The sequence below is a fragment of the Lutra lutra genome, chromosome 13 (assembly GCF_902655055.1).
Source record: "Lutra lutra chromosome 13, mLutLut1.2, whole genome shotgun sequence".
Lineage (NCBI taxonomy): Eukaryota > Metazoa > Chordata > Mammalia > Carnivora > Mustelidae > Lutra > Lutra lutra.
The window spans coordinates 4,221,493-4,246,875 of NC_062290.1; the positions used below are offsets into that span (position 1 = coordinate 4,221,493).

A 25,383-nucleotide genomic window follows, 5' to 3' on the forward strand; every position below is an offset into this window, starting at 1 on the left:
GAAAATTATAGGACATTATGAAATTTATCAAAGTATGCTAAGTCATGATCCAAGCAACAGCTGACTATATTACCTCTTGAAAATACATTTGTAAAACAACATAAAAAACCTTTAGCTAAAAGATTTCCACCTACCTAGGTACACAGCCTGAATTCCTCTAAGGAAACTTTAAAGGGCATTCACGTATCTCCCTAAAGCATAAGTGTTGGGAACAAGATGAGGCAGGTCTGTGGGTTTTTCAAGGCAGTGCTGATCCTAAAGTCAGGGGAAGCACGGTACCCCTAACTCTGTGGCCTATTTCCTTCTACAACAATGGAACATCATTCACATTATTAAAGAAACAGCAAACTTAACAGCTGATGGTCACCAGTGTTGGAGATGAAACGAACTTGTACCTTCAGTGAGGCTAGTGGATGCTCTGGACCAAGTAAGCTCCAGTGGAAGGAAGCCAGGTCTTCGTCAGGCAGAATGTGATTCCCTGCAACACAGACATGGCATGGTGAGAAATATCACGTCGGTGACACAGGCGCACTGACAACACTGCACGTCATCATCCGCGGGCTCTCGAGGGGCTTCGTTTGAGACTCTGTGTAACTCAGGACCGCCTCATTTCACACACCACATAGAACTTCCACACAAAAACTGAAAATACCTCTTCATCTTTTCATATAAAGCCACACAGAGCAGGCAGGCCTCTTGCCGCCGCCTCAGTACGACACGCATTTCCTGGACAGTTCCAACAGCATTCCAACTGAACCATCTGCATGAGACAAGTGACATCACTGGGCAGTGTTAAGGTCGGTCTGACAATGCTGGGGTTTCGGGACACAAGCTTTCGTTTGCTCACAAGACCCTAGGCTTCAAACTGCACCCTGTCAACTAGGTTCCACAGCAGAGGCAGACCAGACCGCGCACTTCCAGATCTCTCTAAGCAAGGTTACGTAACTTGTGACATGGGTCACACCTCTCCTGTCACTTCCACCGTCACCCACAGACGACGAAGCACAGGCCACACCAGTACCAGGAATGCCACTTGGCTGGACGCCCTGTCACCAGGGTTGCATCAACAGTAAGAACTGCACTCGGCTGAGAAACTGTGTTTTGGGGAACACTCTCCCTTCTGCAGAGCTTGGATACCAACATACCAACAACTTCAATGGGTCAGTTCTCTCGATGCAAATTAAAAGTGTCAACTTCCTGAATAATTCTCTGATTTTTATATCATGATTTAGTCCCCTCCACACTGAGAAGGCAGGTTCATTAATTAGCTACTAAGAGAAAGCAAAACAAGGTGAGTTCAGGGCACCTGGGTGGCTCAGTTGGTTAAGCGTTTGCCTTCGGTTTGGGTCATGATTCGGGGTCCTGGGATCGAGCCCCATGTCGGGCTCCTGGCTCAGCAGACAGTCTGCTTTTCCCTCTCCCCTCTGTCCCTCTCCCCTGCTTGTAGATGCGCTCGCTCTCAAATAAAATCTTAAAAAAAACAAAAAACAAAAAACGGTGAGTTCTTAGTAACTAATTGATTAATCTTAATATTCTAAACATGGAAGTACTCAACATGTGAACACTGAATTGCCTTGACGTCTGGAGGAGCAAAGTTATGTCCTCGCGGTCTTACTGAGCTTTGCGCTGCCTTCCTGAGATCACAGACTGCACAGAACTTTACTGTGAGGTATGATGCATCTTAGATTTTTTTTTGAAGCTTCTATCTGAAAAAATATGAAGCCAATTCCAACATCAGTAATAGTCTGTTAAAATTTGGGTCACATACATAATTGAATATTCTACCCAACCTCTCTAAAACAAAATAACTCATATAGCTACAGTCCCATTACAAAAAGGAAAAGAAAAATAATCTTTCTCATTTGAGGACACTGAAACTTTTACACTAAATCTAAAATAAAAATGTCCGTCCAATTAAGACTTCTTAAAGAAGTTCTAAGCCCTAAATTCGTTACTATTGTTTTTCACTCATTTTAAGACTTCACGGGGTAATTTAGCTACAAGAGTATAGAGTTTACACTATCTCCTAAGAAACGGATTCAATATTTCTTAAATACAGTAACCAAATATCCTCCATATCTCAGATTAGCTGGGGAATCCCAATATTCTGAAAGCATACAATTTTCCAGTTCATTTAAGGTCAATTAATATGCCAAAGCCATTTTGTGTAACGTTTAAGTAAATAGCAAACTTTTCACAATATCCCATTTACATAATCACTTCAGAGAAAGTACATTTTTTAATATTTGAAAATATGAAAGTATATTTAGAAAATTGGTTTTAATTCTCCAAATCCCAAGTCATAAGAGTTCCCTGAGAAAATGGACAGAAAACAGCCACATGCTGAATAACATAGAGTTGAGATGTGATTCAAACAAGGATAATTTGCAAAATGAGAACTGTTGACCGACTGGTGGTTACGTGGTGTGAAATGCTATCACCAAATACAACACAGGAAAACTGTGACTCCCTCAGTGTAATTACTGTGTAAAACTTTTTGGAATGCTTGTAAAATCTGGTAAGTAGAAACTTCTAAACACAGCCCACAATATGACTGCCATCCTGCACACTCCAGAGAAGACAAATGGAGAACATGGTAAGATCTCACTCACTCTCCGGAGACCACGGAGCATTCAAACGGCCTGCGTGTCCCTAGCAGCCTCCCACCTGTCACTGCGGCCACTAGGCTGTGATCCCAGGAGGGCTCGGCTTGGAGAATGCCCATTCACGCTGTGGGCACAATTCTTACAAAACCAGCCACTAGAGCTGGGGGTCTCAGCAGCTTTAAATGTGCACGCTATGAGCAGAACACCAGGAATGGACAGAAAAGAAAGAAAAAACTGCAAAATGCATATTAAAGTGATAGATGAATATATAACTATTGGAAAGCCATTTTTACATGAAATGAATTAAAATATAAAACTTCCATCAAAACAAGATTTCATCTTTTCTAGGAATCCAGCATGAGGAATTCCTCCAAGGGAGTTTCTAAAGACATTTAAAATGCAGGTACTGGTGGTGAGCTCTGTTCGTTGTTTTTCTTTCCAAGCAGTGAGTGTCCCCAACATGTAAGAACCTATGACAGAGCCAAGTTCACAACACATTTTCTTCTCTAACAAACACGACTTATGACAAAGGATTAACTGTCTAATTTTCATAGTAAGGATGTGATTAACATTTGTGATTTTAAAATATAATTTCCCCCACAGTATTAGTGAATTTATTCACAAAATTAGTTTTCCGCGCCGGATGAAACAACACATAAACGAGTACTTATGAATAAAAGCAGCACATTATCAGCCACACCAAAAAATAATACTGGGTAAGAACACCACCGAGGAGGGGCACACTCCACAACACTCCAACACTGACATTTAAAAATACCAGTGTGTTCCCAGCGTGGAACCCTATCAAACGAAGCAGTTTTCACACTGCCCACCTACCTAACAGAGCAGCAAAGATAGGGAAGCGGTTTGGGTTCAGGTCCAGCTGCTTGGCGACCTCATGCATCAGATACTGGCTCGTGGTGAGACTTTTCCCGTTCCGGCTCAATTTGAGGGCATGGGCACTGAAGTAGTAAGGGATGTTGCACAGCGCGTAGTCGGAGTCGTAGGCGACCAAGCCATGGAAGCCGTTCTCTCTGCAGAAACCGATCACCTCCTGATGATGGTCCTCAATGCTCTGCGCCACCTGTGCAAGCGAGAGGAGCATGTGGTCAGAGCCATGGCACCCATGCAGACGCCTCTGTGGGGACCCTGCAAATCCCAGATGAAGAAACACCCAAAAGAGCCAAAGAATCAAAGAACCATAACATGGGTGTGGCACACCGCTCCGTGAGCGAGCTCTATGGGAGCCATCTCCAGGGCAGTGACTATAATCCCATCCAGACTACAAATTAACTGCCCGTTTCTTGTCAAATCCAAAGATCGCCCTGCCTAAAAATACACAATGTCAGCTGATCCCCGAAAGTGTTCTGAGGGAAAAGAAGGAGCGGAACCGGGGACAGAAGAGGAAAAGAAACAAGTGTCAAAGCAGGAGACAGGAGCCGGCCGCGCTGGTAAACCAGGTAATTTCTTCCAAGTAGAAATATGTCAAATAGGTAAAATAATCAAAAGGATTTTTTTTTTACACAAGGGCCAAGCGTTACCTTTCATCCACAGATCTCCTAAGCACTTAGCATATGGGGAAAGTAGTAAGGGTGAACGTTTACCCCAAACATCACTGTCACATGGTTATCCTGTGCAAAGGACCAGCCATGCTGGTGCAGCCCCAGGCTTAGGACCACCGCAGGGACCAGGCCCAAACTCAGTGCCTGCTTAGTGATGAAGACGACAAGCCGCAGCTTTCTTCCTCGTCCCAGCTCTCCCAGCATGAGTGAACCGCTGCAGGTATCCCGGAGACCAAGGGATCTCGGGGACTGTAGCAACCTAAGGGCAGGCAGTGAGCAATACCCGCGGAGAGGTAAAAGGCTCTGGGAATCTACTTCCAAAACACACGAGGCATGTGAAAAACACTTTCCTAAAATATATAAAGTCAGGGACAATTGATTCTTCTGCTGTTTCCCAAACTCATTCAACCAACTGAAATCTGGCAGATTTTCTGTTTCTACAATGGGTAAGGTATTTGAGAAAACAGAATTTTAAAACTAAGTCAGGTGACTCAACTAACGGTGGAAAGTTAACCCCCGAAGAGCCCTGAGGTTGAAAAACACATGCCCTTAAACGTAAGCGTCTAGACCTATACTGCCCAATGTGCGGCTCTGTTGAATTGAAATAAAAACTAAATCACATCCCAACAGTAAGTACGAGTGTTCTGGGGTCACCAGTGGGGCACACTGTGGAGTTGCTCCCATTTCTTGCAGAATTTCACAGGCCAAGTGGACACCATATTTTGTTGGAAAGTTAGTTATAATGAAAGCTCACGTAGAAACAAGGCAATCCTTTTGAAGATGCATATTTAAAGGGAAAGTAACTTCCTGCATTCTCTTGATATTTTTATAAAAACATTCTACTTCATAAGAAAAATATAAACATTTAGTCAATTTATTTCTACTTCTTAGAATAGAAGAATGCACTTTCATCCCTTAGTCTAAAAACACTGTACCCTTCACTAAAATAGCAAAGTATAGTTTAAGAAAATTCTGAAATGAGGCCAGCTCCATTTCTCCCAGCCCAAGTCCCCAGCCTCCCACTTCAGAACACTGAACTTCATAATGACAGCAACATCTTAAAGCATTTCTAAATCTCCAAAAACCCCTGGCTGTCATCTAGACATCCTTAATCATAAATCTGCAATATCTCCCCAAAAGCCCTGAAATAAGAGGAGACCGTGAGTAACCACCCTTCACTCCCCACACCTCCAAGGAGTTCCAGAAAAGGCAGCATGGCCACTTGCTCCAGAGCCAGGCGTCCTGCGGAGATGGGGCAGAATTAAGTGTAGGAGCTGCACACTGTACACTCAGTCTGTATACTTTGTGAGAGTTTATTAAACCACTCTCCGAGGACACTGATGTCAATGCTATCATCCTCCCTGAGCGCCCCCGTGCCAGTCACTGGGCTGCACGCCTCCCAGGCCCCCAGACAGGGGAGCTAGGCCAGCCCTGCACCATCGCCCACAAGGGCCCTAGGGGAAGCACAGGGCACAGGCCCAAGGTGAGCACGGAGGAGAGGTGCCATGGTAGACTCAGAGGAAGCAGGGACAGGGTCTCATCTGGCAGTTCTCAAGGAAGGCTTTGGTGTCCTTCAACAATCAGCGCTGTACTTCCAGAACTGTAAAACGTTCGTGCTCTTTGACCGGGTGATCTCACTCCAGGAAATGAAGCCTAAGAAACCAGGGCACCGGTAACAAATGCTAGGGCGTCAGAAGGGTCAGAGCAGGCTCCTGGGGGAGAACGTAAGCTAACATCCAGGAGCTGGGTAGACACAGCAGCCCGCAGTGATGTACAGAAACGTGGGGAAAGCTTTCAATATAACACTAAGCAAACTGCTCAGAATCAATTCCCTGCACACAGAGCCTCGCAAAGCTGCATCTGTGGGGAAACACTGAAAGGGACAAAGCAAATGCCAAGAGTTGTGTCAGGATGGTGCAATTATGCTTAACGAAAAATGAATAAAAAAGCTGAAGCAGCACTAGGACAAGCCACACCCACACTGGCCCCTCAGTGTCACCACACTGGGGACAGATGCTCTTCCTTCCGCAAGGATGACAAGGCACGCACTTACTCACCTGCCAACCAAGGGTCTAGCCTGGCATCTGGCACATGGTAAACTCCAAAAGAGAGAACACTGGGGGCCCCATTACAGAGCTCCAGGAGTCTTGAAGCTACCCGCACCGACAGGTGAGATCTACTCTATCCCGCAGAAGTCGGCAGGCAGAGGGCCTCACAGAGGGCAGACGTGGGGCTCTCCACCATCGCCTCCTTCCGCCATCCCAAATAACAGTTCCCTGTTCTTTCAGAACACCTGGTTTCAGTTGGCATTAAAAAGCAAAGTGAAGGGGCGCCTGGGTGGCTCAGTGGGTTGAGCTGCTGCCTTCGGCTCAGGTCATGATCCCAGGTCCTGGGTTCGAGCCCCACATTGGGCTTTCTGCTCAGCAGGGAGCCTGCTTCCTCCTCTCTCTCTGCCTGCCTCTCTGCCTACTTGTGATTTCTCTCTGTCAAATAAATAAATAAAATCTTAAAAAAAAAAAAAAAAGCAAAGTGAAGGGGCGCCTGGGTGGCTCAGTGGGTTAAGCCGCTGCCTTCGGCTCAGGTCATGATCTCAGGGTCCTGGGATCGAGCCCCGCATCAGGCTCTCTGCTCAGCAGGGAGCCTGCTTCCTCCTCTCTCTCTGCCTGCCTCTCTGCCTGCTTATGATCTCTCTGTCAAATAAATAAATAAAATCTTTAAAAAAAAAAAAAGCAAAGTGAATGAACTTATATTAATCCACTAAAACACTAATTTGCAAATGATTAACAATACCTTAATCCTCTCAGAGCACACCCAGCATTAAACAGCTGCTGCCTAGAATTAACGCCTGAAAACAAAAGATGGAGGAAGCGAGCCCCGTGAGCATGGACTTCAAGCCTAGAGGCAAGGTGGGCTGACCCGAGCCCCTGTCCTACTCGTCCTTCCCACCTCAGTGCCAGCAAAGGGGACAGAACCAGAACACCTAAGTCCCCATTCTGGCTTGACGCCCACCTGCCCAGCCAGGACTGTACAATTCATGGGTCTTTCAGTTTCCTTCAACTTCCAAATGTCCAGTATTCTCTCCCACCTTTACCAGAGGAAAGGCAACATGGCCTTAAAACCGTAAGGTGACAGAGACACAACCCTCCCCCGCACGCAGGTAATAGAAGTGGGGTGGGGTAGTACCACAAAAGCCTGAGGCCAGAGTTCGGAGCTGGGGGTCTACGTGGTAGACACACATGACTCGACACACTGTCCAAACTCACTCAACTGCATGTCTCACACGGAGAATGAACTTTAATGTATGCAAATTAAAAACAAATCAGCCAGGACACCAGGGGAACCAGGAATGAATGCAGACTGGCTAAGGTACAGAACTGTACTAGAAAAGTCTGAAATGACCTCTGAGTAGGGTGGGGTCTGCTGCCCTAAGTAACTTTGGAGAACAATGTTTTGAGTGGCAGCTCAGACTCCCGAGGACAGGCACCACGCAGATGCTGACCTCTCCTGGTAATGTGTATCCTGAGGGTGGAGGGGTGCAGGTGACAGCACCGAGACCACTTCATGAGTGGTGGACAAGCCAGGTGTCTCACTGTCAGAGAACAGGGTTACACATGGGCAAAGGGACGAAGCTGGAACAAACTTTTGGTACCAGCTTAGCCATGGAGACATCCTATGAACTGATGTGTAGGTAACAACACAGGCACAGAAATCATCAGAGGTGACATGTGCACACACACACCTCCCCGCTGTCAACAGACAGCTGAAAAGCAGCGACACCCCAGAAGCAAGAACACCTGCACCCCAATGTGGTCTCTAAATTCCGTTCTCCACCAATGGAACCAGGGCCCTTGAGAAAAATGGGTGATGCCAAGGCAGGGAAATCCAAGACAGCCCTTGAGCATGTCTCTGTAGTGCCAGAAAGGAAGAAGGTGCCCACAAAATGAAGGAGGGGTGTGTCAGGACACAGGAACCCCTCGAGAGACTCCCAATGGACAAAGCTGGAACAATTTATGCAACAAAATAAAGAACATCATATCAGGGTATCACCCAAAGTATGAAACAAATACCTGAGCCCATATAAGTCTAAACAAATGATTACATAAACACAGTCTGCCCTACACAAGAATTCCAACAATAACGTGAAATCCCTCCCAGGAGCTGAACCTCACCACCGGAGACCCCCACAACAGGCGCGAGCCTAAAGGACCACTTCCGAAGGAAACCAGCAACAGGATGAAGTTGTGCCATGGAGCAGACACCAGGAGACTCCAACACCATACGGTATGGCAAAGGGCACTGCACCCAAAACACAAGAAACCATCAGGCAGCCCAAACTGGAGGCCAGTCTACAAAATACCTGCTCAGTAATCCAAAGTGCCAAGGTCAGCAAAGAAGCAGAGGCTGAGGAGCTGTCCTGGACCAGAGGGGACTGAGGAGATGAGACACCTGAAGCCACAGAGCCCGGAGATCAGGCCCGGAGCCGAAAAGAACGCCAGTGGAAGGAGGGATGAGAAATGAAGAAGAACACAGTGAGGCTCACGACACTGCACCAGTGCGAGCTTCTTAGTTTTGATAACTGTGCTCGCTCACAAGCTGTCACCGTGCACGGAAGCGGAGTGAAGGATATTCAGGAACCCTCTGTACCATCTTGGCAACTTTTCTATAAACCTAAAATTATTCCACAGTAAGAAGTTTATTTTAAAAAGAAAAAAGTCAACAGTCTACAAGACACCAGCTGGAAGACTATTTTAAGCTACTTCACCAGGTGAACACAGCATTAATGGGCATGAACAGCACAGTCTAAGACCCTATTATATGAAAACACATCTCTCCGCAGATCATGGGGCTTCGGGAAATAGGAGAGCCCACTGCAGGTGAGACGGGTCCCTACAGACCTGTGAATAAATGAACCAGTTCCGCTTGCCAGAGGGCCCAGGGACAAAGCCTCAAGACGAGCACTACAGAGCCTACTCAAAGAGCAGGTGCTGGGACTGGGTTTGCACAAGGTTCTGCTAGGGAACAGGAGAAGGGTCTAGGTTGCCTCAAAACAGGACTTGAAAAGCAGTTATTCAAGATAAAAATTAAATGTCAGAGTTAAGCGCCAGGGAAAAAGGGTCTGACAAGCGCTGGCCATCCTTCTCTTTTGAGCATCTGCTCTCCGGGACAGTAAGCCCTCTACTCCAGGGCTCGTCTCCCACCTAACCTGCCCGAGGACAGCACCCTCCTTCTCCGATTCCCTGGCCTCCAGCTCCAGGTCCAAACTGGGCACAATACAACAAAATCGGTACCCCTGGTTCTTAATTCTAATTTTAGAAGTGAGGAAAAACTATGACATATGATACTGGGATGATTATTTCAAGCTAAAAATGTGAAGCCCTGAGACCTACCTTCCTACCAGCTGTAGTAGAGGGGTAAAGCCTCCCTCCCCAAAGAGCCAAACCTAGAATTCTGCACGGCCTCAGTAAGGAGAACCATGGGCTGGATCCCAGAGACCACGGCCACCATAGAGGCGCTGGGCCTTCGCAGTCTCCCCGCGGCTACCATTGCTCAGCAGATGCAGGGGTGTGCCCGAGCGCCCCCCCACACACAGCCTGAGAGCCACCTCTGGCTCCTGGCTGCAGGACCCATGACCACACCACACAGCAGGAAACACCTCGCCTGCCTCCATACCCACCTGGTCCCAGAAACACATGCCGCCGGCATGGAAAGGCCTTGGCAGCGGGGAAACCGCAGGGAGCCTCGGTGACTGTCTGCTACTGCGTGCCGCTCCAGACCCCTGCTGACTCTTCTCAGCTCACACATGCATGAGTGTCACTGAAAATTTCAGGCAGTATTTTCACGAGGAATAGTGACTAAAAATTCCCCAAGCTTACTGTGCAAGTATGGCCACTTATTAATGCTGACAACTGTTATGGGGACAGTCCTGTCAGATGACAAGGCCATACTGTTACCCCAGTCTCCAGGGGCAAGGCACTAGCACAGGAAGGTTTCTGTCTCGGGTGCCAGATAGGTGAACCCCACTGCCCACTTTAACACTTTCTGAACTTCCACTTCTTCCCCTGCAAAAATAACGCCATCCCTACCTCACAGGGCGGCCGGAACGCTTAGTGAGCTGCTGCACGTCAACGGCTTAGTCCATCAGTAATAAATGTCGGCCACCATTTGTCTTTAAGAACACTGCATGAGAAAGGATCTGCTTCTTCATACTTTTCAAACATATGGGACCTGAAACACTATGAGTTGTCATAAATAGATCTTCCAACATCAAGAAAAAAATATTGTGTGAGGTTTTTCTTTAGAACAGTTTTACACCAGCTCAGGGAATGATATGACACGCCCGCCAGCCAGCCATGAGATTTAAAAGATGTTAGTTAACCTGAACAAAAGAGGACAGGAGTTGACCTAAACTCCTTTTTTCTTTTTTTTTAAGGGACACCTTGATCTTGAACTCTAGTTGCCAGGTCCTGGGTGGGTGAGATTAGGCAGGCTACTCACCCCTGCTCTAGTCCAACAAAGGAATGAGGACATAAAAGTCAACTCCACTCTGGTGGAAGATTTTTCTTGTTGTTGTTGACTTTAAAAGGGCAATTTAAAGTTAGGACATATTTTAGCTATGTCTCTAAAAACTAAGCCTCTCCCCCTCAGGAAATCTGGAATCAGAGCTAAATAGCTTCTTACCTTACACATCTCTTGCCTAGTCTTTAAAAATTGGTTACTGTGGTCTTAAAAGCAAGGAAAAATAATTTATTTTAAAATAAGGGAGCGGAGGAGCACCTGGGTGGCTCAGTGGGTTAAGCCTCTGCCTTTGGCTCAGGTCATGATCTCAGGGTCCTGGGATCGAGCCGCGAATCAGGCTTTCTGCTCACCAGGGAACCTGCTTCCCCCTCTCTCTGCCTGCCTCTCTACTTGTGATCTCTCTCTGTCAAATAAATAAATAAAATCTTAAAAAATAATAATAATAAAGGAGTAGATGGGGCACCTGGGTGGCTCACTCATTGGGCATCTGCCTTCGGCTCAGGTCATGATTCTGGGATCCCAGGACTGAGCCCCACATCAGGCTCCCTGCTGGGCAGAGAGCCTGGTTCTCCTTCTCCCACTCCCCCTGCTTGTGTTCCCTCTCTATCAAATAAATAAAAATATTTAAAATTAATTAATTAAGGGAGATTCTTGACTTCATTAATCATAAAGGAAATGCAAATCAAAACCACAATGAGGTAACATTCAATACCCGTAAGGATGGCTACTATAAAAAAAACAACAACAAATAAACATCAATAAGCAGGTGCTGGCAAGGATGTGAAGGAATTGGAGCCTCCTACATCGGTGGCAGGAATGTAAAAGGGTGTAGATGCTATGGCAAACAGTACGACCATTCCTCAAAAAATTACCCAGAGAACTACCCTGTGATCTAGCGATTCTACTTCCAAATATATACCAAAAGAACTGAAAGAAACTCAAATAGATATTTATACACCCATTTTCATAGTAATATTATTCACAACAGCCAAAAAGTGGAAGCAACCATCAACAGATGAATGGATAAAGAAAGTATGTGTAGGGGCACCTGGGTGGCCCAGTGGGTTAAAGCGTCTGCCTTCGGCTCGGGTCATGATCTCAGGGTCCTGGAATCAAGCCCCACATTGGGCTTTCTGCTCAGCAGGGAGCCTGCTTCCTCTCTCTCTCTCTCTCTCTCTCTGCCTGCCTCTCAACCTACTTGTGATCTTTGTCAAATAAATAAATAAAATCTTAAAAAAAATATATGTATAGACATAGTAGAATATTACTCAGCCTTGAAAAAGAATACAATCCTGTTATACAACATGAATGAACCTTGAGGACACTATACTAAGTGAAATAAGGTGGTCACAAAAGGACAAATATCGTACGATTCCACTTATATGAAGTCCCTACAGCAGTGAAATTCTGAGACTGAGTAGGTAGTGGGCATCAGTGGCTGGGGTGGGGCGCAGGTTAGAGTTTAGCAGAGATAGTTTCAGTTTGGGAAGGTGAGAAAGTTCTGGAAACAGATGGTGGGGACGGCTGCACAACAGTATGAATGTACTTAATGCCACTGCACTGTACACTTAACAACGGTTAAAACAGTAAAATTGGTGTTATAGTTTACCACAATTTAAAAAAAATAAAATTAAGACTATATAATAATAAAAAGAAGGTTGTGCCCCATCTCCCTGTCTTCTTAGGAAGCCTAAGCGCTTGGCTCGAAGAGGTAACTTCCTACTTGTCAAAAGACAGAGGTTTTACTTTGTCCCTCAGATGATGACATTAGTGCACATAATTAGCACAGACTGTGGCCGCCAGGCTATATAACAGGCTGAGACTTCTTTTTTCTTTGCAATCTCTTTAATAGATTGCCTTAATGCCATTGGTTATTCAATAATAAAACAATTTTCTTTCTCCACTCAAAAAACAAATGAGGGGGGCATCTGGGTGGTGCAGTTTGGGTGTCCAACTCTTGGTTTCAGCTCAGGCCATGACCTCAGGGCTATGGGATGGAGCCCTGAGATGGGCTCCACACTCAGTAGGGAGTCTGCTTGATATTCTCTCCTCTCTTGGCACCTCCCCACATGCACGCTCGCTCTCTCTCTCGCTCTCGCTCTCTCTCTCTAATAAAATAATCTTTGAAAATAAAAAATAAACGAGTGGATAACATAACAAAATGCAAATTAAACTTTATTAACTTGAAAAATTAAAGAAATGACAAAAGAAAAGAAGGAAAAACCAGCATCATTTGTCCTCCCCTCAGTGTCTAGTTAGCCTACTATATTACTCTCCTCATACTTCGCTAATTCTGAGCAATGCTGCCCGTTAGAAATCTAATTATAAAACACAATACATCAAAATTTAAGTTTCAGAATTTATGAAGTTGAATCTCAGATTGATCTAATTTATTTCAAGATGGCGACACCTGCCAAGTCTTCAGGGAACAAGCCCCTTGTCCTCACTAGACTGAGTTCCTTGGAGGATTCCACGCTTTCCTGTTACATTCACTCCTCCATGCCTGGACAGTAACCCGTACTCAATTTTTGCTAAAGGGAGGATGGGTCATCGCTGGGAACCAGTCAGAAAAGACAGCATCAGGAATTTAAGGTGATAAAATAAATCTTACATAATGGCCACTGATCCAGGTATTGAAAGAAAAATAATTAAATGTGTCTGTCTATATAAGTAGAACAAAGCAAATATCTGACTAAAAAACTCAGCACCTATACGACACACATGCAGGAGGAGTAAACTGAGTCCCTGGCCTCCAGCAGCTTCCAGTTAGCTGGGGGTGCACACCCCGGCAGCTAGAACAAAGTGGAACGCAGGAAGCACTGACGAACAGGCGCACCGTGTGGATCCCTGGTCCACCTGCGGGATCGTCAGAAGAAGCTCCATCTGGGCCACCTGTCTGGCTCAGCCAGTGGAGCATCTGCCTTTGGCTCAGGTCATGATCTCAGGGTCCTGGGATCAAGCCCCACATTGGGCTCCCTGCTCAACGGGGAGTCTGCTTCTCCTTCTTCCTCTGCCCCCACCCCCACTCGTTTGCTCTCTCTCAAATAAATCAATAAAATTTAAAAAAAAAAAAAAAAAAAAAAAAAAAAAAAGAGCTCCATGGAGGAAGCCGGCGCCTGAGATGGACTTTAAAGTGTGAGCAAAATTCTGACCCGCAGAAGTGGTAGTTCAACAAGAAGGAGCAACAGAGTGGGGGAGCAGGGAGTGGAAGGGCTGAAGCGCTGACCAGGTACAGCAGAACGGTGCGCCACGCAGCCGGGCAGAGGGAGCGCACATCAGGGGGGTCTGAGCCCCAACAGAGCATGGATTCATGGTTTTGTTCAAGCTGCTGGCAGGAATGTCTAACCGAGGAGCCTGCAGGGTGCACCGACAAGGTGTGCAGAAGAGTTCCACCAGTGAGGAAGCAGGTGTGCGGCGCAGGCAGATGCAGAAACAATTCTGGCGGTGGCCCACACTCAGGCACTGGTGAACAATTGGTACCCTTGGTTAAGTCTAGCAGTGTACTTTTCACTCTAGTTTATTATTCTATATCATTTTTTCTAAATGCCGGTAAATACCCATAATTTGGTTTCACAACCACCAACAGGTTTGCACGACCCCTTGTTAGGCCTATTGGCTCCACTCTGGTGAGTTTACATGATGGGTACTAGAGTAAGGAAGGGCACATGGGAGACTGGGCTTGCAGAAGGACCTTGCAGAGGGACCGGCAGGCTGGGTGATATATGTGGGGGGCGGGGGGCAACACAACGACACTATGGGGCCAGGGAGTGTAACCCTGAAGTAGATGACAAGGCTCAAACCAGTGAGGGCTATAAGGGATGTGCACAGAGGATGGAACGGAAACAGAGAATGAAGACCAGCTCAGAAGGGGTTGGGCTATAGAGGGGAGACATTTGAAAGTCTTAACAGTGAAGTTTCCCGCTAATTACAGGGTCTCGCTCTGGGGTGGAGAAGCACAAACACAATGGCCACTTGGTGTGAGGGACAGGAGGAGGCAGGGCAGTGCTGAGTGGTCAGCTGTGTGCTAAATAAGGGATCAGCAGACATGGTGTCAAGCACGGAACACCAGCAGCCCGTCAAGCTTCTGCAGGCAGGCTGTGGGACTGGTCAGAAGCTGTGCGCACATGTGGACAGCAGTAACTTCAAAGAGGTGATCCTGGGATTATAAGAAGGGAGAGAGCATTGTGGAGAACAGTGGCAATGATGCGAAGTCTTATTTCAGTAGCTCCAGGAAATGGAAGCACTCTAATCATGGAAAAGGGTTCAACAAGGCAGATGAAGGAGAAAGGCTGGCTTTGATCATTCTAACTTCAAGAAAAGGGAAGAAATTTAGATAAGGTGATGAGTGTTACAGAAATCAGTGTGGAAATCACAAATTGGAGGCTCTAGAACGGAATCCAACCCACAACTTATTTTGTTTGGCTTAAATAGTATCTTTTCAATGGGATAATTTCAAATAAAAATCTGGATTTCTGGCTTTCTTGAAAAATGTGAAGACTGGTAATGATGGCTCTGTAGTCCTGTAAGGTTTTTAAAACATGCACACTCTTGGATCTACCACGTTTGTGTGTGCACCATTAGCAGGGGGTTGGATAAACTATGGAACACTATGCAGGCATTATAAAGAATTAGAATTATATAAACATAAAAAGTTTTTTTACATTCTTACTTAAAAAAGCAAATTGCTGAATAATGCATTGTGTGATCACATTAATGTTAAAAATTAAAACCATATTGTGATAGTATATAATATATTCTGTAATGTATCTTACAAAACATATGTAGGCAGCTGCTACAGAAAACAGCATGGCAATTCCTTGAGAAATTAACCACGGAATTACAATATGATTCACCAATTCCACTTCCAAACATCTCCAAAAGAACTATAACTTGGGCTCGAACAGAGCACACCCAAGTTCATAGCAGCATGATTCATTATTCACAACAGAGAGAAGGGGAAGCAACCCAAGCATCTATGGACAGATGGAGGGATAAACCAAATGTGGTCCGTGGAATTTTATGCAGCCTTAAAAAGGAGGGAAACTGACACAATGTCACAACATGGATGAACCTTGAAGACATCAGGCTGAGAAAGCCAGTCAAAAATTGGTACACTGCAAGAAAATAAGTATTTTAAAATAAGTATTTTAAATGGATGGCTGGCTTTGGTTTTAATGTGGTCAATTTTGAACCTAAGTATTCCCTGGTGAATTCTAGGGCTTAAAGGACAAGGTGTTAACTACTAGTTTTCGGCCTCTCCTGGACAGAAACCGTGCCACGCCCACTGTAGCTGGAAAACACAGCAGAGGCAGTGTGCTACCCGGATCTGACCTGGGAGTGAAGGGCAGGTAGGCACACCCCTGAGGTATTCTTACACAAAGCAACTGAACTTTGCCTTCAGCTTGCCACTTCGCTCTTGAGAAGGTTACTGGTTACTTGTTCCCAGATGTTGCCCACTCAGCAATCCTGTCTTGTCCCATACAAAATGGGTAACAAAACCCCATGCCAGCCAAATGAGACAAAGCTGTGAAAGGACCCAGCAAGGGCAGGCACCCCATAAGTCAGTCCCTGCCCCATCAGGTACACATCATCATCCCAAAATCTAAAGCCACAGCCAAATCTCACAGACTTCCAGTGACATAAAGCAGGACAACGGCTTTACTATATCAGAACTAAGCAACTATGCCAGAGCACCAACTCAGGGTAAGATCTGAAGGTCTTGGGGCACCTGGGTGGCTCAGTTGGTTAAGCAGCTGCCTTCAGCTCAGGTCATGATCCCAGAGTCCCGGGATCAAGTTCCGCATCAGGCTCCCAGCTCCATGGGGAGTCTGCTTGTCCCTCTGACCAACCCTCTCGTGCTCTCTCACTCTCCCTCTCAAATAAAAATAAATAAAATCTTAAAAAAAAAAAAAAAAGATCTGAAGATCTTCATTATAAACCCACACACCGACTCAACTCTTGTGGCAGGAACACTTAGGAAAGCTCCAGGGATTTAATGCCACGAAGATTTTTAAATAAATATCAGTCCCTCCCTGAAGTTTCAAAGGTTGTGATGACTCAAAGCACACAAGAGGAAACACTCCCAGTATCTGGCAGAGGCCAAGCTCAGGCCAGGCAGTTCAGTGACCTGAACAAAATTAGCCGATTCATGGGCCAACTTCTAATGGTTAAAAAAATATAATTATTACTGTAACAAAAAAGTTACAATTATCACTCTACCAAAGACACATTCTTCTAAGTCAAAAAAGATTTCTCCAACCCAAGCTCACAGAAAAGTAAGACTTTCTGCCAGTTTACAGAAGCCTAGAGAAGGTCAACAAGATGGCAGATTTTTATAAGACACATGCCTCATGGACCCAACATAACATATAGTGACATTTCATGTCCATTTTGTCAATTCCTTTGTCAATTTTATATAATACTGTAGGAAAAAAACCTACTGATTATCATACAGTAAAATTAACTTTTATTTATTTCTGCTGTGCAGTTCTAAGGTTCTAAAACTGCATTCCCACCATGGCCATCAGAGTACATAACAGTTCCATCACCCCAAAAAGCTCCATCCCCAGGCCCTCCCCAGACCCCTGTCCTTTGGCAACCACTGACCTGGTCACGGGAATGTCACAGAAAGAGAATCACACCTTTGAGCCTGGCTTCTTTCACTCAACATAAAACCTTAGAGATTCATCCCCCTAGTTGCCTGGACCAGTACTTCCTCCCTGATACTAAGGGGTAGGACGACAGGGTAGGGACAAACCCGTTTGTTTAGTCACCTCCTAAAGGATATTTCAGCTGTTTCCAGTTCTAGCTGTTATGAATACAACCGCTGTGCACACTGAAGTACAGTCTTTGTGTGAACAAAAGTTTCATTAGGTAATTACCCAGGAGCAGCACTGCCAGAGCACGTGGTAAATGCATACTTAACGCCGTGGGCCAGCCTGCATTCCCACCAGCCACGTGGCCCGCTTCCGGCTGCTCAGCATTCTTGCCAGCACTTAGCATTGCTGGTAGTGCTTGTTTTAGCCATTCTAACAGGTATACAGTGATATATTATCATGGTTTTAATTTACTTTATCATTTTAATGAACATCTTTTTAAAATGGTACACACCGCCTCATTCCCTTAGGGAATGCTGACCATAAATCTCTGACTCAAAATCATCCTTGTAGAATAAACACTGTGCCACCCTCAGGGGCTACTCAAATACATAGGATTGTCTTCCTGATTCTTTCTGATAGGCCCCAGAATTATGTCTGGTTTTTACAGTTTGTTTTTATCTTCTCCCTTACAAAGTGTCGCTTCTTGCTATTAATGGCGTTCCTGCCTCTGGCTGACTTTCCCCTGCACCCTTTTCTCACGCTGAGTTTAGAAATGCATTACCGAGCCTCTCAGAACCAAATGTGAGAAGCAGAGGATTTGATTCTCCAGTGAGGAAAAAGAAAGCTTTTGTTTTTTTTTCTTTTCAGGTCACTGTACCAAAACTTCCTGACCTCTCGTTTGGCTCCTGAGAAAACGTCCAGTAGCTAAATTTCTTAGATGTTTTCCAAAAAGGTGAGGATGCCAGGTTAAGTGAGCACTAGGTAACTGAGCCATTACTGTATTAATCTGTGCAACTAGCACTATGCTATGCCTCTACACCAGGGGTTAAAGCCTACCTAAAGCAAAACAGCCCTACGAACAATCATCTTGTGTCTGGAAACCTAAGTGGCAGAAATCATCTTAAATCCAAACACTCACACGTTGGTCAAAATCCTGAGCACCTAGTACGTAAGCCACACATCCAGAGAGGCGCAGAGATAAACATAAAGACACCTCTTTATAGTCAGAAAAGAATTCTGCAGTTCAAAAGATACAAAGACTGTGTACACACTGAGTCTAATCCTTTATAATATTTAGTGTTCCTTTGAAAGTCATCTGACCAGAAAGCTCATCCTGTCTTGTCAGTGCTAGTGTCCACCCCTGAATACCTTTTCAAAATATTCTGGAGGTGGATAGGCGCTGGAAACCAACACTGCCTTACTTCCCAGAGAGCCCGGGCTCCAGGGCAGAAAATGCCAGCAGCTCCAGGCTCTCACACAAACTCCCAGGGGACGCTTGCTGTGCCTGTGCCAGGCTCACAGACCAATCCCCGCTCTCCCAGCCAACACGACCGGCAGACTTAGAAGGCCTGTCACCAATTACAACAGGATTGGGGTGGGACTTCCGCTATCACATTAGGCTTACCCACCACCATCTCAGCTCAGGCAGGCAGAAGAGTGAATTTCACAAACTTTGGGCTCAAGCACTTTCAAGCAGAAATAAAGGAACGGCCAACAAGCTGGAAGTCACAGTGGCAAGAGCCAGAAAACCAAAACAGCCCCCTAAATTTTTAACCAAAAAAACAGTGAAAAAAGAAGCAATCAAAACTTAAGTCGAGGATCATTGATTTGCATGTTATCTCTGCAGTGGCTGCTGGGTCCTGAAGCTGTCCTTGGCCCCAGCTCAGCGAGGAGCCCTCTGCCAAGGGGACAGCCGACAGGCCGGCAGCAAAAGCTCTGATTACCTGGGTGCACAGCCTGAAGCGGCGGCGTCCTCCCTGTGCAGAGACATCAATCGCGAAAACTCAGATTCACTTTCCCCTCTGCCCTGACTCTGAGCTACACCTTTCACAGCAGACACTTGAAGTCACAGAACTAACAAAATTCCGTCATGTCAAATCTTGCAATTCTGGAAATTCTAACTCACACAAAAATCGGACAATTTCTCTAAACACTGTCATCTTAGAGGGAACCTGGACACAGCCCTGTGTTCTCAAAAGGCGGGCCACCTCGGCAGGCCTTGGGCAGCTGGTCCCCCCGGCTGGGACGTGGTGACAGCAGCGCACAGTTGCCGTCACCCCCGCTCGGGACCCCTTCCCGTCGCTATGCAGCCCACTCGCTTGCACGGAAAACCTGTTGCTGTGCGAGCACTGCCACAGGGGCAGGGAGTATCCGGTGCAAGTTCAGGCCGGTGACCTGCCCGCCTCGGAGGGGGAGGGCACCCGCGCGATGCCGGGGCGGGGGCGCCGCGCCCTGCACGCCCCGGGCCAGCCCGGTGCGCGCCCGGGGCTCCAGGCCTGCCGGGGCTCCAGGCCGCGCGTCCATCTTGTGGCCCTCGCCCCGGCGCCCCCCGCCCCCGCGCCCTCTGACCCCCGGCTCCCGGATCCGACGGGCCCGGGCCCGGGGCCGGGCCCAGCCCGCGCCCACCCCTACCCCCCACCCCGGCCCCCGCCGACCGCACCTTGACGTGGAAGCGGATGAGCGCCAGGCGGATGCAGTGCGCCATGCAGACGGGCGGCAGGAACCAGACCTTGGGCGGCGGGGTGCCCTTGTTCTGGACATGGCTGACGATCTGCTGCGCCGTCTGGCGCTCGTTGCCCTGCCGCTTGACCCACTCGTGCAGCCGCGCCTTCTCGAGCGCGCCGTTGAAGAAGACGAAGAGCTCGATGTTGCCGCCGAAGCAGGCCTTGGCCAGCGCGGCCAGGTAGCCGAGCATGTGGTTCCACTGGCCGCCGCTCACCCAGTCGGTGTAGAAGCCGCCGTAGAGGCGGTGCAGGCAGTTGTCGGCGTCCACCAGCAGGCGCAGCGGCGTGTGCGGGGGCCGCTGCCGCCCGCCGCCCACCAGGCTGCCCCGGGCCAGCTTCTGCAGCTCCACCGGCACCACGGCGCTCGGGCAGTGCTTCTCGATGTAGTCCTGGAAGCCCTGCACGCCCATGGCGGCGGCGGCGGCGGGCGCGGGGCGGCGGGGCGGCGGGGCCGGGGGCGGCGGGGCCGGGGGCGGCGGGGCCGTGGCGCGGCCGGGGCGGCGGCGGGCTCTAGGGGGGGCCGGGGCGGGCCGCGGGCGCGCTCATGGCCGCTGCGGCCGCCATGTGCTGCCGCCTCCCATGGCCATGGCGGGAGGGACCTGCGCCGTGCGCCGCTCGAGGCCCGGGCCAGGCTGAGGCGGCCTCGCGCGGGCGGCGGCGGCGGCGGCGGGGCGGGGCGGCGCAGGCTGACGCACGCGGGCCGGCGGAGGGCGGAAGAGGCGGCGCCGCGGCCTGCCGGGCCCGCACCCAGCCGGGATCCCGGCCCCGGCAGAGAAGCCCACCGGCCGGTAGAGGCAGCGCGGCCGGCCGGAGGGAGGGAGCGCCGGGTAGTGAGGGTGGGGGGCTCGCGGTGCTGGCTGCGGATCCCGTCACCGCGGGGAGACCCCGTCCCCGGGACGCGCTCAGACTGAGGAGATCCGTCCTCGTCCCCGTCCGCGGGTCCAGTCACCTGAGGAGACCCGGTCCCGTCCGCGGGTCCCGTTACCTGTGGAGACCCCGTCCCGTCCGCGGGTCCCGTCACCCCGAGGAGACCCCGCCCCATGCGCGGGTCCTATCACCCCGAAGAGACCCAGTCCGGTCCGCGGGTCCCGTCACCGCCGAGAGACCTCGTCCTCTTCCGCGGGTGGCGTCACCGCGGGGAAGACCCCGTTCTCGTCCGCTGGAGTCTGTCAGGCTGAGGAGATCTGTCCTCATCCTCCATCCGTGGTTCCCGTCACCCCGAGAAGACACCGTCCCCGTCCGCGGGTCCCGTCACCACAGGAAGACCCTGTCCCCGGGAGCCGGTCAGGCTGAGGAGATCCGTCCTCGTGTCCGGGTCCCGTCATCCCTGGGAGACCCCGTCCCCTGTTCTCGGGTCCCGTCACCCCGAGGAGACCCCGTCCCGTCCTCGGGTCCCGTCATCCTTAGGAGTCCCCGTCCCCGTCCCCGGTTCCCAGGTCCAGTCACCCCGAGGCGACCCCGACCCGTCCACGGGTCTCATCACCCCGAGGAGACCAGTCCCCGTCCCCGGGTCCCGTCAACCCGAGAAGACCTGTCCCCCATCCACGGGTCTCGTCACCCCGAAGAGACCCCGCCCCCTGGAGCCTGTTAAGCTGAGGAGATCGGTCCTCATCCCCCATCCGTGGTTCGCGTCACCCCGAGGAGCCCACGTCCCTGGGGTCCCACTATCCGGAAAAGGCCGCGCGTCCCGACCCCGAAGCCGGTCAGCCCGCAGAGGGAAAGGGGGCAGGCTGGTCGGGATCTCGGAAGTGGGGGTGCGTCTGGGAGGGAGGGGCGGCAGATGGCACTGGTCCGTGCACTGCCGCGTGTCATTGGGGTGGCTACCAGAGTGCTGGCACTTCTGTTAGCAAGGGACACAGCCCCTCCAGACTCCGGGCGTCCCAGGACTGGGGTCCCAGGTGTGGGCAGCGGATGGGGGTGGCCCGGCCCGAGCCCAGGCCCCCGGCCCTCGGGAGAGCGGCGTGGGGCCCAAGTCTTCGCCACAGGCACCGCCACGCAGCCCATCCCACGCCGAGCCTGCTTCCACGCAGACCCGCCGGCCGCCCTGGCCATCCTGTCAGGGGCCGCTGCGCACCCTGGAAGGACCGCGGGCCCCTCGCAGCGCCCATTCTAGTTAGCTCCAACCGTGAGCCGCCCTGTCTGGCTTTCCCGGGGCCGGGCAGCCCCCCCTGGGGACAGCCAGTTCAGCCTTGCTGCTTTGGTGGCATCTGCTTTGGTGGCTTTGCCGCAGTTGCTTTCAAAATGAGGTTAATCCTGTACGTATATTATGCTTCAATAAGACATTTTTAAAAAACAGATTAATGTGTTGCAGAATGAAGCATTCAGAAACTCAGAACTCTTAAGAGTTTGAAAGTGGCATTTTTACTTACCTCCAGCCCTCCCATCTGTTCTTTTTCTGAAGAAACCTCTATGGAGGAGCGCGCCCGGACAGCAGGTGCAGAGCAGATGGAGCCTGCGCCCAAGCCGGCTCCAAGAAGCCCCCATACTCTCTGTCCCTGAAAAGGCAAGTTGAATGTCTTTTCTTATAACTTCACCTCAAATACAAGCCAGTGTGATACATATATAAATAAAATGTTCTTGGTATTTTGATAAGTATGTTTAATTTTTTAAACAGACTGTAGCAAGTTGAGCCGCTTACCCATGCACAAAATGAGTAAAAAAGCAAGGATTATGTGTTACCTAGAAATGCAATTAGCCATTTAAGGCCACATTAAATGCTGACACTCCAGAAATATCCACATTTCCTCGTTAACCCACTGTAGGCTCACAAGATTAAGAAGAAGAATAGTTTTAATCACTCATTGTATTTTCATTTATAGCATTGCATTCCATATATTTACATTCACCATGTACTGTTGACTAATGTACTGATATTATTAATGGCTGCCAAGATATTTGGCTGACCAATATTTTATGCAACCTCAGCTCAAATTCAGTTGAAGTTAAAATTTTTAAAAATATCATTACTTTTGGGACACCTGGGTGGCTCGGTGGGTTAAGCCGCTGCTTTCGGCTCAGGTCATGGTCTCAGGGTCCCGGGATTGAGCCCCGCATTGGGTTCTCTGCTCAGTGGAGAGCCTGCTTCCCCTTCTCTCGCTCCCTGCCTCTCTGCCTACTTGTGATCGCTCTCTGTCAAATAAATTAATAAAATAAAAATAAAAAATAAAAATATTACTTTTACAGTAAATATCTGTAATTAAAATTCTGTAAAAAGTTATAAATATAACTTGGGTTCACAGCACGTGACAACTAATGATTGGGGACTTTCATTTCCAGCAACTTTAACCTTGGACAATTCACTTAGAATGTATGATAAAACTTTTTTTTTTTTTTTAAAGATTTATTTATTTATTTATTTGACAGAGAGAGAGCACAAGCAGGCAGAGAGAGAGGAGGAAGCAGGCTCCCTGCTGAGCAGAGAGCCCGATGCGGGGCTCGATCCCAGGACCCTGAGATCATGACCCGAGCCGAAGGCAGCGGCTTAACCCACTGAGCCACCCAGGCGCCCCATGTATGATAAAACTTTTAATTTCACCAAGAGATTGCCACACAAGTGAGGAAAAAATTTTTAAAAATGCTAAAGAGGACATGGTCCTACACTTCACAAAAATTACAAAATGAAATCTCAGGAAAAATGTTGTCATTAATACACAAAGAGAACCAGCCCATGGTATGCAAAAATTATCAATAGGTAGAAAACTGATCACAGAAATACTATTTTCAGCTCTTTTACATTTCAACCAATCTGTTATTGATCAATTCATCTATAACTCAAAGTAGGAAAATATTGTGTAATTTACATGACCCTTCCAAAGTAAAGTGCTTTATAGTAGAATAACACCTTTAATTAATATTCTACTTAGTTGAGGCTTCTGCTTCAAGGAAGGTAAAAGGGAGCTCTGCTCCCACCCCTGTTATCACTAGCATATATTGGGTGAACAGTAGGCTGGAACAGCTAAGCATGGAATCTGTGACCTGAGAAGAAAATAATAGATTAATCCCTGCTTGGGATTTGAACCTATAATGTTTACTTTGCACTAGGCTCTAGTCTGATTAATTGTCAACTTAAATAACCTGGGAGAGCACACAGATATCTCTGTAGTCTTGAAGATTTTGTTATTGCTATTGTGTTATTCTGGAATTAGAAAGTGCTTTCGTTTTTAGTCATGTGGATTAAAAGTCCTTTTCCTTCACAGCTGTGGATTTATTTTCTCTTTCAACCATAACTTTTATGAACAAATATACAGTTATAGTTTTAAATCATAACTCACTGGGAAAGTATAAGCAGATTTCTATAAATTCACATTTCTGGCAGTCTTCAAGTTTAGCAGGAGTTCCCACATGCATGGCGACATTTTAAATAGTTGATGACCATCTCTGCTGAACGGCTACTGCACTCTTAATCGCCATACTTTTCCCTTCCCTATCTACAACAGTTGTTAGGGTCTTCTTTCTGAAGTCTGCAAAGGACTGACTGCCTGTGTCCCCTCCCCACCACTTGTGGAAATGCGTGCCCATCTTCCTCACACTTCCTGGGCATCTAAGGCCTCTTTCTCCCGACATTTGTACTTACTAACGTAAGACACTCAAGCATCACACTCTGTCTTCACTCCCACCTCACCACTGGGAGCTGCTGAGGAGGAGGAGACAAACATCCAAGGGATGCTTTGGAAGACAATACTCAGTCGGCATATAGTCTCTCTTATTTGTATAAAACACCTTCATAGTCATCCCTTAAATACTGCCTGATGGAATCTTCAAAATTCTTTTTTTTTTTTTGGTAAACTAAAATTTTTTTTTTAAGATTTTATTTATTTATTTGACAGACAGGGACCACAAGTAGGCAGGGAGGCAGGCAGAGAGAGAGAGTAGGAAGCAGGCTCCCTGCTGAGCAGAGAGCCCTATGCGGGGCTCGATCCCAGGACTCTGGGATCATGACCTGAGCCGAAGGCAAAGGCTTTAACCCACTGAGCCACCCAGGCACCCCTGGTAAACTAAATTTTATTTCTCAATATGATATGAATCCAATTCCCATTCACAGTAAAAACCATTTTAAGATTTAATTATTTAGAGTCTAGTTATCATCAAATGGTCTGTTACATTTGTGCAAACCATAAAAAATGTTTCTGGAAGGAACACTTCTCTCATAACAGCATAGGAGGAGCACCCAGGCCTGACCAGTCTAGCGCACACGAACCTCACCTCCTCCAGGGACGCTGTAGCCTCAAACACAGAAACACACAGTCATCCTTTGGCAAGTGATTTGCGGTTCCCCACATGGACTCTGCTGTCTAGGGAAGAGATCAGAGTTGCCTGAGGAGCTATAGGAGCACAAGTGCCTTGGGAAGGCAGGGAGAAAGTTCTGCCTTAAATGCAG

At 48.1% G+C, this 25,383-nt stretch overlaps 3 protein-coding genes across 5 annotated transcripts in view; 1 reads left to right on the top strand and 2 right to left on the bottom strand.

Annotated features, from left to right (window-relative positions):
• Positions 1 to 20,617, bottom strand: part of FAM120A (family with sequence similarity 120A) — a 97,884-nt gene extending 77,267 nt beyond the window's left edge. For all 3 annotated transcript variants that reach the window (XM_047700739.1, XM_047700738.1, XM_047700737.1), the window contains exons 1-3: positions 19,943 to 20,617; positions 3,444 to 3,690; positions 396 to 478 (exon numbers count right to left, since the gene is read on the bottom strand). In XM_047700739.1, the coding sequence (XP_047556695.1) occupies positions 396 to 478; positions 3,444 to 3,690; positions 19,943 to 20,416 (804 nt within the window). In that variant the 5' untranslated portion in view covers positions 20,417 to 20,617. The remainder of the gene's footprint in view (positions 1 to 395; positions 479 to 3,443; positions 3,691 to 19,942) is intronic.
• Positions 1 to 25,383, bottom strand: part of PTPDC1 (protein tyrosine phosphatase domain containing 1) — a 643,782-nt gene that overhangs the window by 387,072 nt on the left and 231,327 nt on the right. The gene's annotated exons all lie outside the window — the stretch shown is intronic.
• Positions 21,047 to 23,029, top strand: LOC125083724 (protein ALEX-like). The gene is made up of 3 exons (XM_047700575.1): positions 21,047 to 21,083; positions 21,189 to 21,760; positions 22,408 to 23,029. The coding sequence occupies exons 1-3, from the start codon at positions 21,047 to 21,049 to the stop codon at positions 22,516 to 22,518; spliced, it is 720 nt and encodes a 239-aa protein (XP_047556531.1). The 3' UTR covers positions 22,519 to 23,029.

Excerpts from the sequence above, each read along its gene's own strand:
- LOC125083724 (XM_047700575.1), top strand. The coding sequence starts at position 21,047 with ATGCGCGGGTCCTATCACCCCGAAGAGACCCAGTCCG. Across the intron at positions 21,084-21,188 it reads CCCCGAAGAGACCCAGTCCG|ATCTGTCCTCATCCTCCATC; the intron begins GTCCGCGGGTCC and ends CAGGCTGAGGAG. Across the intron at positions 21,761-22,407 it reads TCGGGATCTCGGAAGTGGGG|AAACCTCTATGGAGGAGCGC; the intron begins GTGCGTCTGGGA and ends CTTTTTCTGAAG.